Here is an 11,444-nt window from a genome sequence, read left to right as displayed (position 1 = left end):
GCAGGGATGGGCAGGGCCGGGCAGGGCCAGGCAGGGATGGGCAGGGCCGGGCAGGGCCAGGCTCTCACCTCGGTGGGCTCTGCAGCAGAGTTGGCACAGAAGAGGCTCTTGAGGGCGATGCCAGTGTGGTCGGTGGCACCAGCTGTGGGTGGGGAGGGGGTGTCAGTGGGGGGACACAGGGGGGCTGGGGTGTGCTGCATGCAGACTCACCAGGGGGGCTGTCAGCAGGGCTGCTGGGCACTCGCTTCAACGCTGGCTTCAGGGGCTTGCGGAGGGCAGGGCGGGCAGGGGTGCCTGAGGAGGCCTCTGTGCTGATCTGGAAAGGGAAGGGGGTGGTAGGGAGACAGCAGTGGGGGGTACCCTGCCTGGGCATCTGCTGCGGCTCCTCACCTGGAAGCGGATGCTGGAATCGGAGAGCCGTTGCCCATCCTCGGACAGCACCTTCTGCCGCAAGGCCAGGACACGGCGCTGGGGGCTGAGCTGGTTGCTGAGCAAGGCCCCCACCTGTGCCCGCTCGATGGAGCCCAGCAGGATCATGGACTCTGCCAGAGGAAGCAAGGGGCAGGATTGACTTGTGATGTCCCCTTTGCCACCTACCCACCATCCCAGCACACCCCATGGCTGGGGTGGGTACCGGCAGAGCCCCTGTCTGTGTCTCACCAGCTGACTCCACTAGCGGCAGGTTCTTCATCTTGGTGCTGTGCAGGACCTGCTGCAGGTCCCGGTACTTGCAGTTGAGGGTGACATAGCGGATGTCCCGCACCATGATGTCCTCCACCCGCACGTTGTACTTCCTGCCCACGGAGGGTAACGGTGGTCTCAGAGTGATGCTACCCCCTCCCCTTGTGCTTGGTGAGGGGCTTGGGGATGGGACATGGGACACACACTCACTCATGGTGGCCCCAGCCCAGCTCAGGGAGGTAGGGCAGCTTCTTGATGCGGATGATGCTGTCGTAGAGGGAGGGCTGGAGGCTCTGGGCCACGGCGTTGGCCAGGATGACAGCGATCATGACGGGCAGGATGTGCGAGATCTGGCCTGTCAGCTCGAAGACGATGACGGCCGTGGACACCGTGTGGGTGACAGCACCCGACAGTGCGGCTGCTCCTGCCGCCACCCCCAGGAGACATAGGAGTGGCTGTCAGGTGTTGCTCACCAGGCTGGGTCCCCACTCTGGTTTCCCCCCTCTAGGGCATCCACCACACCTGGAGCCCTTGGGACCTCCCAGGGACATCCCCAGTGGTGCTGTCACTCTCAGTTCCTGGGGTCAGCACCTCAGCCCTGGAGAACCCACCAGCTCCTTCGGAGCACCTCCAGGTGATGCCCACCATGGTCTCCCCATTCCAGCCCGGTGCTTACCCACCACGGCGTAACCCCCTGGCACGATGCGGTAGGTGTTGCTATCCGTGTGGATGCCATCAGGGAACCAGGCTGCCATGCTCTCCCCCACCAGGCGCCCAAAGGCTGCCCCTGCTCACAGAGAAGGGCTGGGATAAGGCACAGGGCTCTCCTGGCACTCGACCCAGCCTCATGTCCTCTTCTCTGCCTGGCACCGCCAGGGGAGGAAACACCTGAGGACTCTTGAGGTGCCCAGTATGGGCTGGCAGTGGCTCCCTCCTCCTGCCATGCCCACACAGGGTACAGGGTCTCACCAATGACGAAGACAGGCATGAAGGCTCCACAGGGCACTGGGATGGTGGTGGCCAGGGCTGACATCCAGAACTGGGAGGGGGATGCAGATAGCCATTATTTGTCCTCCCTGACCCAGCCCTGCCTCCTGTCCCTGCTGTGACCTGCAGCTGGCTGCTGTGGAGCAGCACGTGGGCACCACACCCTGCCACGGGCACGGGCTCCTCCCAGGGGCACCCTGCCAGCTCCTCCCTGGTGGCACCTTGGAGCAACCAGCTAGCATCTCCCTGGTGGCACCTTGGTGGCTCCCAGCCAAGGTGCCTTTGATGGTGTGTTAACAGCACCCAGCCAACACCTTGGTGGCCTCTGGGAGCAGTCACCCAGTGCCTTCCGGTGCCACCTTGCTGGCAACCACCCAGCACCTCCCTGGTGGCATTCAGGAGCTCCTCTCCATAAATTCCTGGTGTTACCTTGGGGCTCACTGGGGTAGGAGGCACCCACCTTCATGAGGATGAAAACGACAAGGGTGACGAAGACGTTGGAGCGGGGATGGTGCCAGGCCTCCAGGATGCCCAAATATTCGAACTCATCACTGAGCCCCTGCTTGGCCCACGTCTGGTTGTCAAAGAGTGTCACCAGGGTGTCCTTCTGGGTGAGCTGGTGATGGGCAGGGGTCAGCTAGGGCTGCTGGTGGCCCTGGGGTGGGGACCAGTGTGTCATCCCACATTGGGTACCTTGCCAGCCATGAACTGTCCAAAGCCAGGTGGGAAGGTCAGCGTGGAGATGATCAGTGTCACCAGAGCAGGGAAGAGCAGGCGCCTGGCAGGGTGGCACAGGGCAAGGAGTGACTTTGGTGCAGCCTCAGCTGCACCACCCCACTGCTGGGGACCACTGGTCACCTACTTCTTCATGAGGAAGCGGTTGATGGTCTTCTGACGGCGCATGAACTGCACGATCTTGCGGTTGAGGTAGACGAAGAGAGCGCCCCCGAAGCCGCTGGCAATCCTGGGCAGAGCCAAGGGGTGAGTGCCCACATGTCCTGCTGCCACCCCCAGCACCACCAGCACTGCCACCGCCACCCCCAGGGCCATGGGATGAGCACTGGGATGGCCCCACTCACCCGATGACAGCGAAGGCAGGCAGCTCCTGCAGGTCGAAGGGGAAGTCGAGGCGGAAGCGGGTTTTGAACAGTGCCGTGATTGTCTCTGGGGGATGGTGGGGATCAGCAGGGCTGGGCAACGGACCCCTGTGCCCCCACCCTGCCAGAGGTACCTTCATCCTTGTTCCAGACGGCAAGGACACGGAAGATGAAGGCACTGAACGTGGCGGCGAAGAAGCCGCGCCAGTAGTTGCGGACAGCGAAGAAGGTGGAGGTGACCTCAATGCTGAAGAGGACGCCTGGCATTGGGGGGAAGTGAACAAGGGAGGTGGCAAAACCCAGACAGGCCCCCAGTGCCTGGCATGCTTCCCACCTCAAGCCCATGCTTGTGCACAGCCCATGGTGGTCTGGCTGGCCCCACAGACACACTACAGGGCAGTCCAAGAGCTTCCCTGGCAAAGCACACGGCCAGTCCCAGCTGGACATGGCACAGGGTCAGTCTGCATGAGCGAGAGGGTAGCACAGGGGTGTGGGCAGCGACATGAAGGGTGGCACTGGGTGGGGTGCACACAGATGGACAGACAGACAGATGGGGCAGTGCAGCAGGCAAAGGGCAAGGAAAGAGTTAGACACATCACAAACCTACGGGCAGGGCTCAGCGGGGCTGGAGTGGGGAGCTCCCTGGAGTACAGGGCAGTAGAGGAGAGGACAAGAGCAGATTTTAAACCTCTGCTCTTGTCCAGTCCCCATCCTCCTCCCTGCTGCACAGCACTGCCCTCTCCCACGCCAGCTTCCTGGGGGTCCTGCTTGCCTCGCCAAGTGGACCCTGGTGCCCATGTGGGAGGTGAGGGGAGTGTGGGGGGACCAGGGTGACCCTACCTCCAATGGGGGCGGCGAAACAGCAGCCGACACCGACGGCGCAGGCGGCTGCCAGCATTTCAATGTTCCTTGCCTCATTCTGCAGGAGAGACAGGGGTGAGTGGGCACTGCCCACGCACCTCTTGCACTGCCAAACCTCCTAGGGGGCACAGGTTAAGCTCTCCTGCAGTCAGCCTGCCTTGCTCACCTCGTAGAAGCCCCCAAAGAGGGAGAGGAAGCGGCTGAGCAGGGCTGCACACATGCTGGCGATGTGGACGAAGGGACCCTGTGAGGACAAGAGAGGGAATGAGGACAGTGCCCTCCCCCCTTCTCCTGGCCCCCTGCCCACCCTACCCCAGGCACTGCCCTCACCTCCTTGCCCAGGGGCATGCCACTGCCCAGGGCACATGTCAGCCCGATCACCTTGGCCACAAAGGTCTTGAGGGTGAGGTACTCCTTCAGCACGACGCCCCGTAGGATGGTCTTCATCTCGGGGATGCCTGAGCCTGGCACCATGGAGACAGCCTTGACCCACAGTCATAAAGTGGAGGACACTGGGGAGACCCTGTTCCACATTTTTGGGGGGTAATCCTTGATGCTCTGTCACACCCCACTGCCACAGGGACATCCCAGAGACACCTCTCTCCACAGTACATTTGGCAGGAGCAGCCCCATTACAATGTAGGGACAGCTCAATCTATAGCTCTGTGTGGACCCCAGTCTCATAGCCTCCAGGATACACCCTGAAGATCAGATCTTAGCCCTAGGAAGACGCCCAAGATTGTTTGCCTCATAGCCCAGGAGGAAACCTATCCCTAAACTCACAGGAGACTCTCTGAAGATGACCTCATATGCCTTGGAAGACCCCAATTCCATAGCTTAGGATGACAACCAAATCATAGCCCCCAAGGAGACCCTCTGAAGACAAGCCCATAGCCCTAGAAAGACCCCCAGGACCCCCAGGAGGACCCCCAGTCAGCTCCCAGTGCACAACCCCAGGGAGTGGACACCCTGTTAGGGTGCAGGCAGCCCCCCGTGCCTTACCCACGGCCTGTGGGGCGAGGATCTGGGTGAAGCCGGCTGAGAAGGTGATGAGCACAGTAGGGTAGGTGACCCAGGCCATGTACTGCAGCAGCACATTGGTGTCCAGGCCCCCGTACATCCACTTCTGAGCTGTGGGAACAACCGGTCAGGTGGGTCACGGGTGGCACAGGACATGGCATGGCCCCATGGCATGGCCACCCCCTGCCCAGCCATGGCCCCAGGACCCCACTGGTGCCCGCTTACCTTGGAGGCAGGTGGCAATGGCAAAGTCCATGGCCCAGCTGACCAGTGCCATGACCAGCCCCAGCAGGATGAGAAAGACCCAGTCCTCGCCCACCTTGGAGATGAGGAATCGCTGGCACTGCAAGGCACAGACTGCGGACACAAAGGCAGGCTCAGGGTCGGGTGCCTCAGGGGTGGGCACACCAGGGTGGTGGGGCCAGGCTGGCAGCGACGGAAATGCTCACAGCCGGCAGCACCGACCCAGCGCCGCTGGTACCGTCTGGTGCAGGAGCACCCCTGTGCCCGGCTATGACAGCCAGCTGGCTGTGCACAACCACTCACGGCTCCACCGGGCACGCACCTCCCTCCAGCACGGCCCCCCTGGCACGGCCCCAGGCAGAGGGGCTGGGGGGCCCCCAGTCCCTGCGGCGTGCCTGGCTATTTTAGGCCATTGTGTCCCCACTGCCCGGGCGGGCAGGTGGCATTGTCCTCGGCGCCGGTGTCCCATGACAGCCAGAGAAACTCTACCCGCCACCACCATGAAGGGGTGGGCAGCTCTGTCCAGACTGTGCTGCTGTGGGGCTGTGCCCACCTGTGTCCACCTGCTGTGTGCCTTATCCCAGTGACCCTTACCACGACAAGGGGCACAGCGGCCCTGGGTGTACTCCAGCAGCTCGGAGGGGCGGCGGGGCCGGGGGGTGTCCCCCTCCTGCAGCCGCAGCCGGGCTGCCTCATCCTTGGCAAACGTGCCCAAGTCCTGAGTGTAACGTCCATACATCTGGGAGAGAAGGAGTAGACAGGGGTGTCATGGGGGGCTGGTACCCCAGCTCCCGCACCCAAGTGGGGAAACTGAGTCAAGGGAGTGGTGGGCACACTGGCATGGCCTCCCAGCACTGCAGGTGCCAGGTGAGGAAACAGGCAGCCATGGCACCCCCAGGCAAAAGGGTGGTGGTGCCTGTGGGAGTGCCCGGCTGCTCGGTGGGGCGTGGGAAGGAGTCAGGCAGATAAGGTGTGTGTGGATCGATGGCAAGTGTTTTCCCCATGTGCCCAAAGCAAGCAGCTGAAACGTTGGTACCAGTCCCCGGCCCTGCCCAGGTGCCCCAGGCACCAGGCTGGGCTGATGAAGGGTGGAGAAGGGCCTCCAGTGATGGGAGCACGGCCAGCTTGGCCAGGAGACTCTCTGAGGGCTGATACTGGGGTTGTGCTGGCGCCCTGCAGGCACCACACCCCAACATTGCTAAGAGAGGGCTGAGATACCCCCCTGGAGACAGCCTCAGCAGGTCACATGTGACATGAGCTGGCTGGTCTCAGCTGGCAGCAGGGTGACAGGAGGACAGTGGGAGAGAGGGCGTATGCCCAGTTCCAGGAAAGAGGGAGGCACAGCACCAGGGCAGTCCCTGGTCTGTGAGGAGTGAATTTAGGGAGAAAGGGGGTCTGAGTGGCTCTGTGCCCATATAGGGGTCACCTTCCCCGCTCCTCGTGTGCGTCCTGCCTGGCTGTGGCACGTGGCCTGGTCTTGGCAGGGGGGGTGGCCCTGGCAGTGCCCTCTGTACAGGCCAGGAGCTTTTTGTGCTCATCCTCCCCGCTGAGCCGGGGGCATTTGTCCCGCACTGGCGGGCACTGCCAAGGACTCGGTTGCTTGGTTTCCGCCTCACTCCCCCCGGCACGACCTGAATGCCAAGCGCCAGAGGTTGGCCCGGCACAAAGGGAGGCTTCAGGGCTGCGGGGGCCCTGCCAGGCTCCCACGTCGGGACAACGTGAGCCCCATGCTGATGGCGTGCCCACCCGCCGTGCTGTGCCAGTGCAGCGCGTGGCTGCCCAGCCAGGACGCAGCCGCCCTCCTTCCCGGCACGGCCCGTGCCGGCGCCCGGCAGAGGGGCAACACCACGGGTGGGCACTGTGTTTGGCACGTGGGCAGCCCAGCCCCGGCTGATGGTGGCAGTGCCCGCCCCGGATGCCTGGGTCCCATTTACAGCCTCTTGGCCTGCTGGCACGTGCCAGCTCCCTGTGGGGACAGCGCGAAGATGCACTTCTCACGGGGCATTGCTCCTGCCCAGGTCCCTTGGGTAGGGAGCAGAAAGCAGCCAGAGCGGCGCCAGGCGGATTCTCTGCTGCCTAATACCCAGGTTGTGCTCAGCAGTGGGAGGGAGCGTAGGGATATCAGTGGGGAGAGGAGTGTACATTGATTTCCATTGCTGACCCTCTCCTAGCATGGATTTTCCCCCAAACTCCTGCTCAGCACGGGTTCAATGGCTCCTTGCCCTGTGGAAAAGTGCTGGGGGAAAAGCACGGCCACCTCGAGGGGCCAAATCCAGCACCGACTGCCAGAGGAGGACCCTGGCCCCGCATGGGGCCTTGCTTTCAAAGGCTCCCCTTGGGTGAAGCTTGTTTGCTCTGGAAGATGAAACGGGCCAGCACTCCAGGAGTGCTGTCCCCCTGCCAAGCCCCCGCCTTCCCCAGCCCCACTGCTGACCCACAGCCAGCCCCAGCCAAGATGGGAGCACCCCCAGGCTTAGTGCCCCCTAACTGGCTCTGTGCCCACCTCCTGGCAGTGTGCCAGGGGCTGCTATGCTGCCCCCCAGGTGCTGGGGCATGTGGTGGGATGCCCAGTTCTGGGCAGTCCAGCCTGGATGAGGGTGGTGGGATTTACACCCCCTCTGCCCCAGTTTGCAGCCAACCCCACTTGATACAACAGGGATGCAAATAAAGAGGCTGTGTCACCCTGTTGCCACCTGCCACCCTCTGCCACCCCTCTGCCCTGTGCCATGCCCCACAGGCAGGACATGGGACCCCCAGGAGTGCCTAGAGCTGAGCAGCCACCGCTGCTGTGCCCACAGCCCGGGCATGGCCAGGGAGGCCCATGGTGGGCTCTCTCCTTCTTCCTCCTCCTCCTCCTCCGCTCGGGTTATTTTTCCACAAAGGCCTTTTGAAACACAAACAGCCCCGGGACTCCGGCCTCCGCCGTGAAGCAGCTGAACAATCACAGTGCCGGGCGGGCAGGGAACGGGCACAGGGGGGGCTGGCGGGGGGCACTCGGGGACACGGGCACGGGCCAAGGGCGCTATGTCGGTCCAGGGCTCCTGTGCTCTCGGCGCTGGCTGTGCCACAGCTCCCTGGGCGCTGCCAGGCTGTGGTGCCCACTGTGCCTGGGTGATGCTGAGCCTGGGGCAGGCACTGGCATCTGGTGCTGCCATGTCCCGGCACTGGCATCTGGTGCTGCCATGTCCCCGTGCCATCCTGTCCCACAGCACTGAGCTTGTCTGGCAGCAGTGCCCACCTCCACATGGCTGATGCCAGCCAACCTTCTCACCCAAATTTCCTGTAGGGGGACATATTTAAAGGTGAGGGGGGTGGGGGGCTCCTCTGGGCTGGCAGTGGGCAGGCTGGGGAGTGTGTGTCACGCTGCCCGTCTTAGCTGAGCTCTAATCGCCCTGAGTAGCTCCACAAGGAACAAGGGCAGTTTGTCAAGCTTAATCCCCCCACCCCAGGGGCCCTTTGCTTCCAGCCTGGCATGTGGGGGGCACTGGGGCCGACGTGCACTCCAGCACCCTTGATATGCCAGGGGTTCCCACAGGCACCTGCCCAGTGTGGGTACCCCAAGGAGGGATGCCATGGCCTGGGGAGACCTTTAGGGCTGGGGCCCCACGGGCCATGGCCATAGCAGACCAGGGCTGATGAAATCTGGTGGGGATAAGGACGTGGGATGGGGATGGGGCTCTTTGGGCACAGCTGTGCACAACTCTGCAGCCTGGCTGTAATGGCTTGGCTGTGGGCACGGGCAACAAGAGCTGTCCCCAGGTCTGTCTAGCTCAGACCAGCCCATGCCAGGCTCCAGCTGGATTCTGACCCTCCTTGCAGGTGCTGGCAGAAGCTAGTTGTGGCACAGATGCACTGGGCAGGGCTGGGCACCCCTCCTGCTCAGCATGTGCCCGGGCAGCTCCCAAAATCCAGGTGTGAGGCTATGGGGCGGGAGCCCACACCCAGCCTCACCCACGTGCCCCAGGCAGTTTCATGAACCTCACTGAGCCCAGAGGCGGTGGGGATGGGCATTCTGGGGCACTCCGGGCACGGGTGCTACCCTTCCTGAAGAAAAGAAGGGCAAAGTCTGCTGGTGCTGTGCATGACTGTCCTGATGCCAGCCCAGCGTGCCTCTCCCCTCACGCGCTGCCCGCAGGCTCCTCCGCCCCGTGGTTCCCTGCTGGGCTGGCCTCTCTGCTCACCCACCGTGACCAGGGCGCCGAGGGGGGCAGTCCAGGGCTGGCGGTGGGCAGAGGCACTCCCACAGCTCACCCCTTGCTCCTTCCCCCTACTGCTTCCTGGCCCAGCCCTGCCGGGAAGGACCGCAAAGCCAATAAGGTTGTGGAGATGCTGGCACTGTGGACTGGTGTCCCACAGCCACCTGACAGCAGTGGGGAAGGGGCAGCTTGGGTTGGGCACTGAAAGGCACCACCAGACAAGGGGCTGGGGTGCTTGGAAAGGCAAATGCAGAGGGTGCACAGCGCAGCAGTGCCCTGACGCTGCCCCGTGTTCCCATGCCAGGTGGGCAAGGTTCAGCAGGGCCAGCCCTGCTCACAGCCACTGGCTCAGGCTCTCAGCCCACTTGGGCAGCTGTGGGTATGGGAACTCTGTGGCCACTCAATCTGCTTCCCTGTCCACCTTCCTGCTTTTGCCAGGGCAAAGTACCCTCTGCCTTGGGCACCATCCCAAGAAGAGGCCAGAGAAAAGTACCTTTGCCCATGATGTCTGTGGGCAGTGGAGGGCCTGGGGGCACAGTGGGGAAAGAGGGCACCTCAGGACAGCAGGGCATCCTGGTGCCAGTGGGGAGGCCCCGGAGGAAAAGAAGTTGTAAACATGGGGCTAAGGTTGCAGGCAGAGGAGATACGTTATCTTGGGGGCAGAGGACCGGGGACATGCAGTGCGGAGGGGTGAGGGGTGCCCGGGCGGTGCCTCTGGGAGCCCCCACAGGGTGGGCATCCCTCCCCAGTGATGAGGGGTTTTGGCGGGGGGTGGTGAGGTGCGTGCAAAAGTCCTGCCCTGGGGATGGGGATCAGTTGGGTTCCTCCACCGCTGGGGGGACCGCGGGTGACACTCCAAACTGGAGACAGTACCCCAAACAGGGTACTGCCGCCCAGCAGCGCAGCACCCCTAGAACCCCAAATATCCCAGGTGCCCCGTCGCGCCCCGCGCCACAGCGGTGCCCAGTGCCCCCCACTGTCCCCCGGTACTCACCAAAGTCTGCTCATACTGCAGCGCCCGCTGAGCCTCGCTCTCTGAGGCCATGGTGCCGCCGCTGCTGCCCCTCCGCTCCGCGCCGTCCCGGTGCCGGTGCCGCTGCCGGTGCCCGCGGCGGCGGCGGCTCCTCCCGGACCGTACGGGGCGGGCCCGGGGCACTGCCCGGGGGAGGGATCGGCCGCGCTCCGCCTCCGCCGGCAGAGCCCGGCACCGGCGGCGCCCGGTACCGGCACCGGCAGCGCCCGGGCTGGGTCCGGGGATGCCCAGCCGGGAATTCAGTCCTGCCGTGGGGCCCCTTCCACGCATGGGCTCTGTCCAGAATTGCACCCGTGGGCAGCCAGTGGGTGCAGGTGAGGGTAAAAGCTGGTGTGGGACGAAAACGGGTCCAGCTTCCCCCGGGACACGTTGCTCCCTCTTCCCACGAGTACGAGGGGCTGGTATGGGGCTGGGCGCTGGTCCCCTGTGGGTTTTCCCCAGTGGGATGTGAGGACCATGCTGGGGCTCTGCAAACAGTCACCGCCAGGCTCATGTTCGTGTCTGGCTGGGGGACAGATTTGGGGGGCAGAGTGCCTGAGGTCTGTGGGGACTCACCATCCAAAGCTGGCAGGGAGTTTGTCCTTACCGTGGTGCTGCTTAGCGTCCCTGGGCTGTCAACCCCCAGGGAGGGAAGTGGGCTCCGCTCTTCCTTGCCAAATCCGCTGGGCAGCAGCGGCTCAGTCCTCTCCAGAGGGGCACGCGGGTAGAGCTTGGCACTGGCAATCCTCGGGCAAGGCACTCTGGCATGGCAGGCTGGCTGCTGGGACCTCCGTCTCACCGCTGCCGCAGGCTCAGGAGCAGCTGGGGCAGCTGGCAGGGCCAAGCTTACCCTCCTCTCTGGGACACCGTATGGCACCTTTGTGGCAAGAACTGGGTGCAGGGAAAGACAGAGCTGTGGCACCGCTGGACTGGTGCTGTGGGATCAGGAACAGGCTAGTTCTCACTGTCCAGGTGCCACCCTCTGGTTTGACGTCGGCACCCCCAAGGGTGGGTGACGATGGCTGGGCTGGGGGCTGGGATATGCCCTGTGCCAGCCTGGGAGGGTTCATTGCCGGACACGAACCGGTTTGAGGCAGGGAGGTGACAAAATGGGCTGCCCGCTCATTGTATCCCCAGGCACGGAGCTCCCTCCTTGCTCGTCAGCTCCTGGCAATGCCCTGTGGCAGCAGGGACGCTCATCCGGAGGGGAAGCCGTGTGCCAGGACACATGCTCTGCCCACTGCTACCAGCGCGCCCAACCATGGGCCACCAGCACACTGCAAGGCCACCACGGGTGATGCCACCCTGCTGGCACAGACACCTGTGTGGCTGTAGATGTGCAGAGGG

The 11,444-nt window shown here is 63.9% G+C and overlaps 1 protein-coding gene across 5 annotated transcripts in view; it reads right to left on the bottom strand.

The window, feature by feature from the left end:
• Positions 1-11,037, bottom strand: part of CLCN2 (chloride voltage-gated channel 2) — a 13,208-nt gene extending 2,171 nt beyond the window's left edge. For 2 of the 5 annotated variants that reach the window (XM_027890621.1, XM_027890622.1), the window contains exons 1-19: positions 10,080-10,163; positions 5,484-5,628; positions 4,872-5,003; positions 4,629-4,757; positions 3,957-4,090; positions 3,793-3,870; positions 3,606-3,684; positions 2,900-3,025; positions 2,748-2,832; positions 2,531-2,632; positions 2,362-2,446; positions 2,129-2,284; positions 1,651-1,720; positions 1,358-1,468; positions 892-1,105; positions 661-794; positions 391-542; positions 211-316; positions 69-142 (exon numbers count right to left, since the gene is read on the bottom strand). In XM_027890621.1, coding sequence (XP_027746422.1) covers positions 69-142; positions 211-316; positions 391-542; positions 661-794; positions 892-1,105; positions 1,358-1,468; positions 1,651-1,720; positions 2,129-2,284; positions 2,362-2,446; positions 2,531-2,632; positions 2,748-2,832; positions 2,900-3,025; positions 3,606-3,684; positions 3,793-3,870; positions 3,957-4,090; positions 4,629-4,757; positions 4,872-5,003; positions 5,484-5,628; positions 10,080-10,130 — 2,163 coding nt within the window. In that variant the 5' untranslated portion in view covers positions 10,131-10,163. Of the gene's footprint in view, positions 1-68; positions 143-206; positions 317-390; positions 543-660; positions 795-891; positions 1,106-1,357; positions 1,469-1,650; positions 1,721-2,128; positions 2,285-2,361; positions 2,447-2,530; positions 2,633-2,747; positions 2,833-2,899; positions 3,026-3,605; positions 3,685-3,792; positions 3,871-3,956; positions 4,091-4,628; positions 4,758-4,871; positions 5,004-5,483; positions 5,629-10,079; positions 10,164-10,704 lie in introns of those variants that run through there. The other 3 variants (XM_027890625.1, XM_027890626.1, XM_027890624.1) reach the window with 2 other exon arrangements.
• Between the last annotated feature and the right edge of the window lie 407 nt (positions 11,038-11,444).

The sequence above is a fragment of the Empidonax traillii genome, unplaced genomic scaffold, assembly GCF_003031625.1.
Source record: "Empidonax traillii isolate 1590-97213 ecotype Southwest subspecies unplaced genomic scaffold, ASM303162v1 scaffold292:size1342341, whole genome shotgun sequence".
Classification (NCBI taxonomy): domain Eukaryota; kingdom Metazoa; phylum Chordata; class Aves; order Passeriformes; family Tyrannidae; genus Empidonax; species Empidonax traillii.
This window is presented reverse-complemented; position numbering and strand designations above follow the sequence as displayed.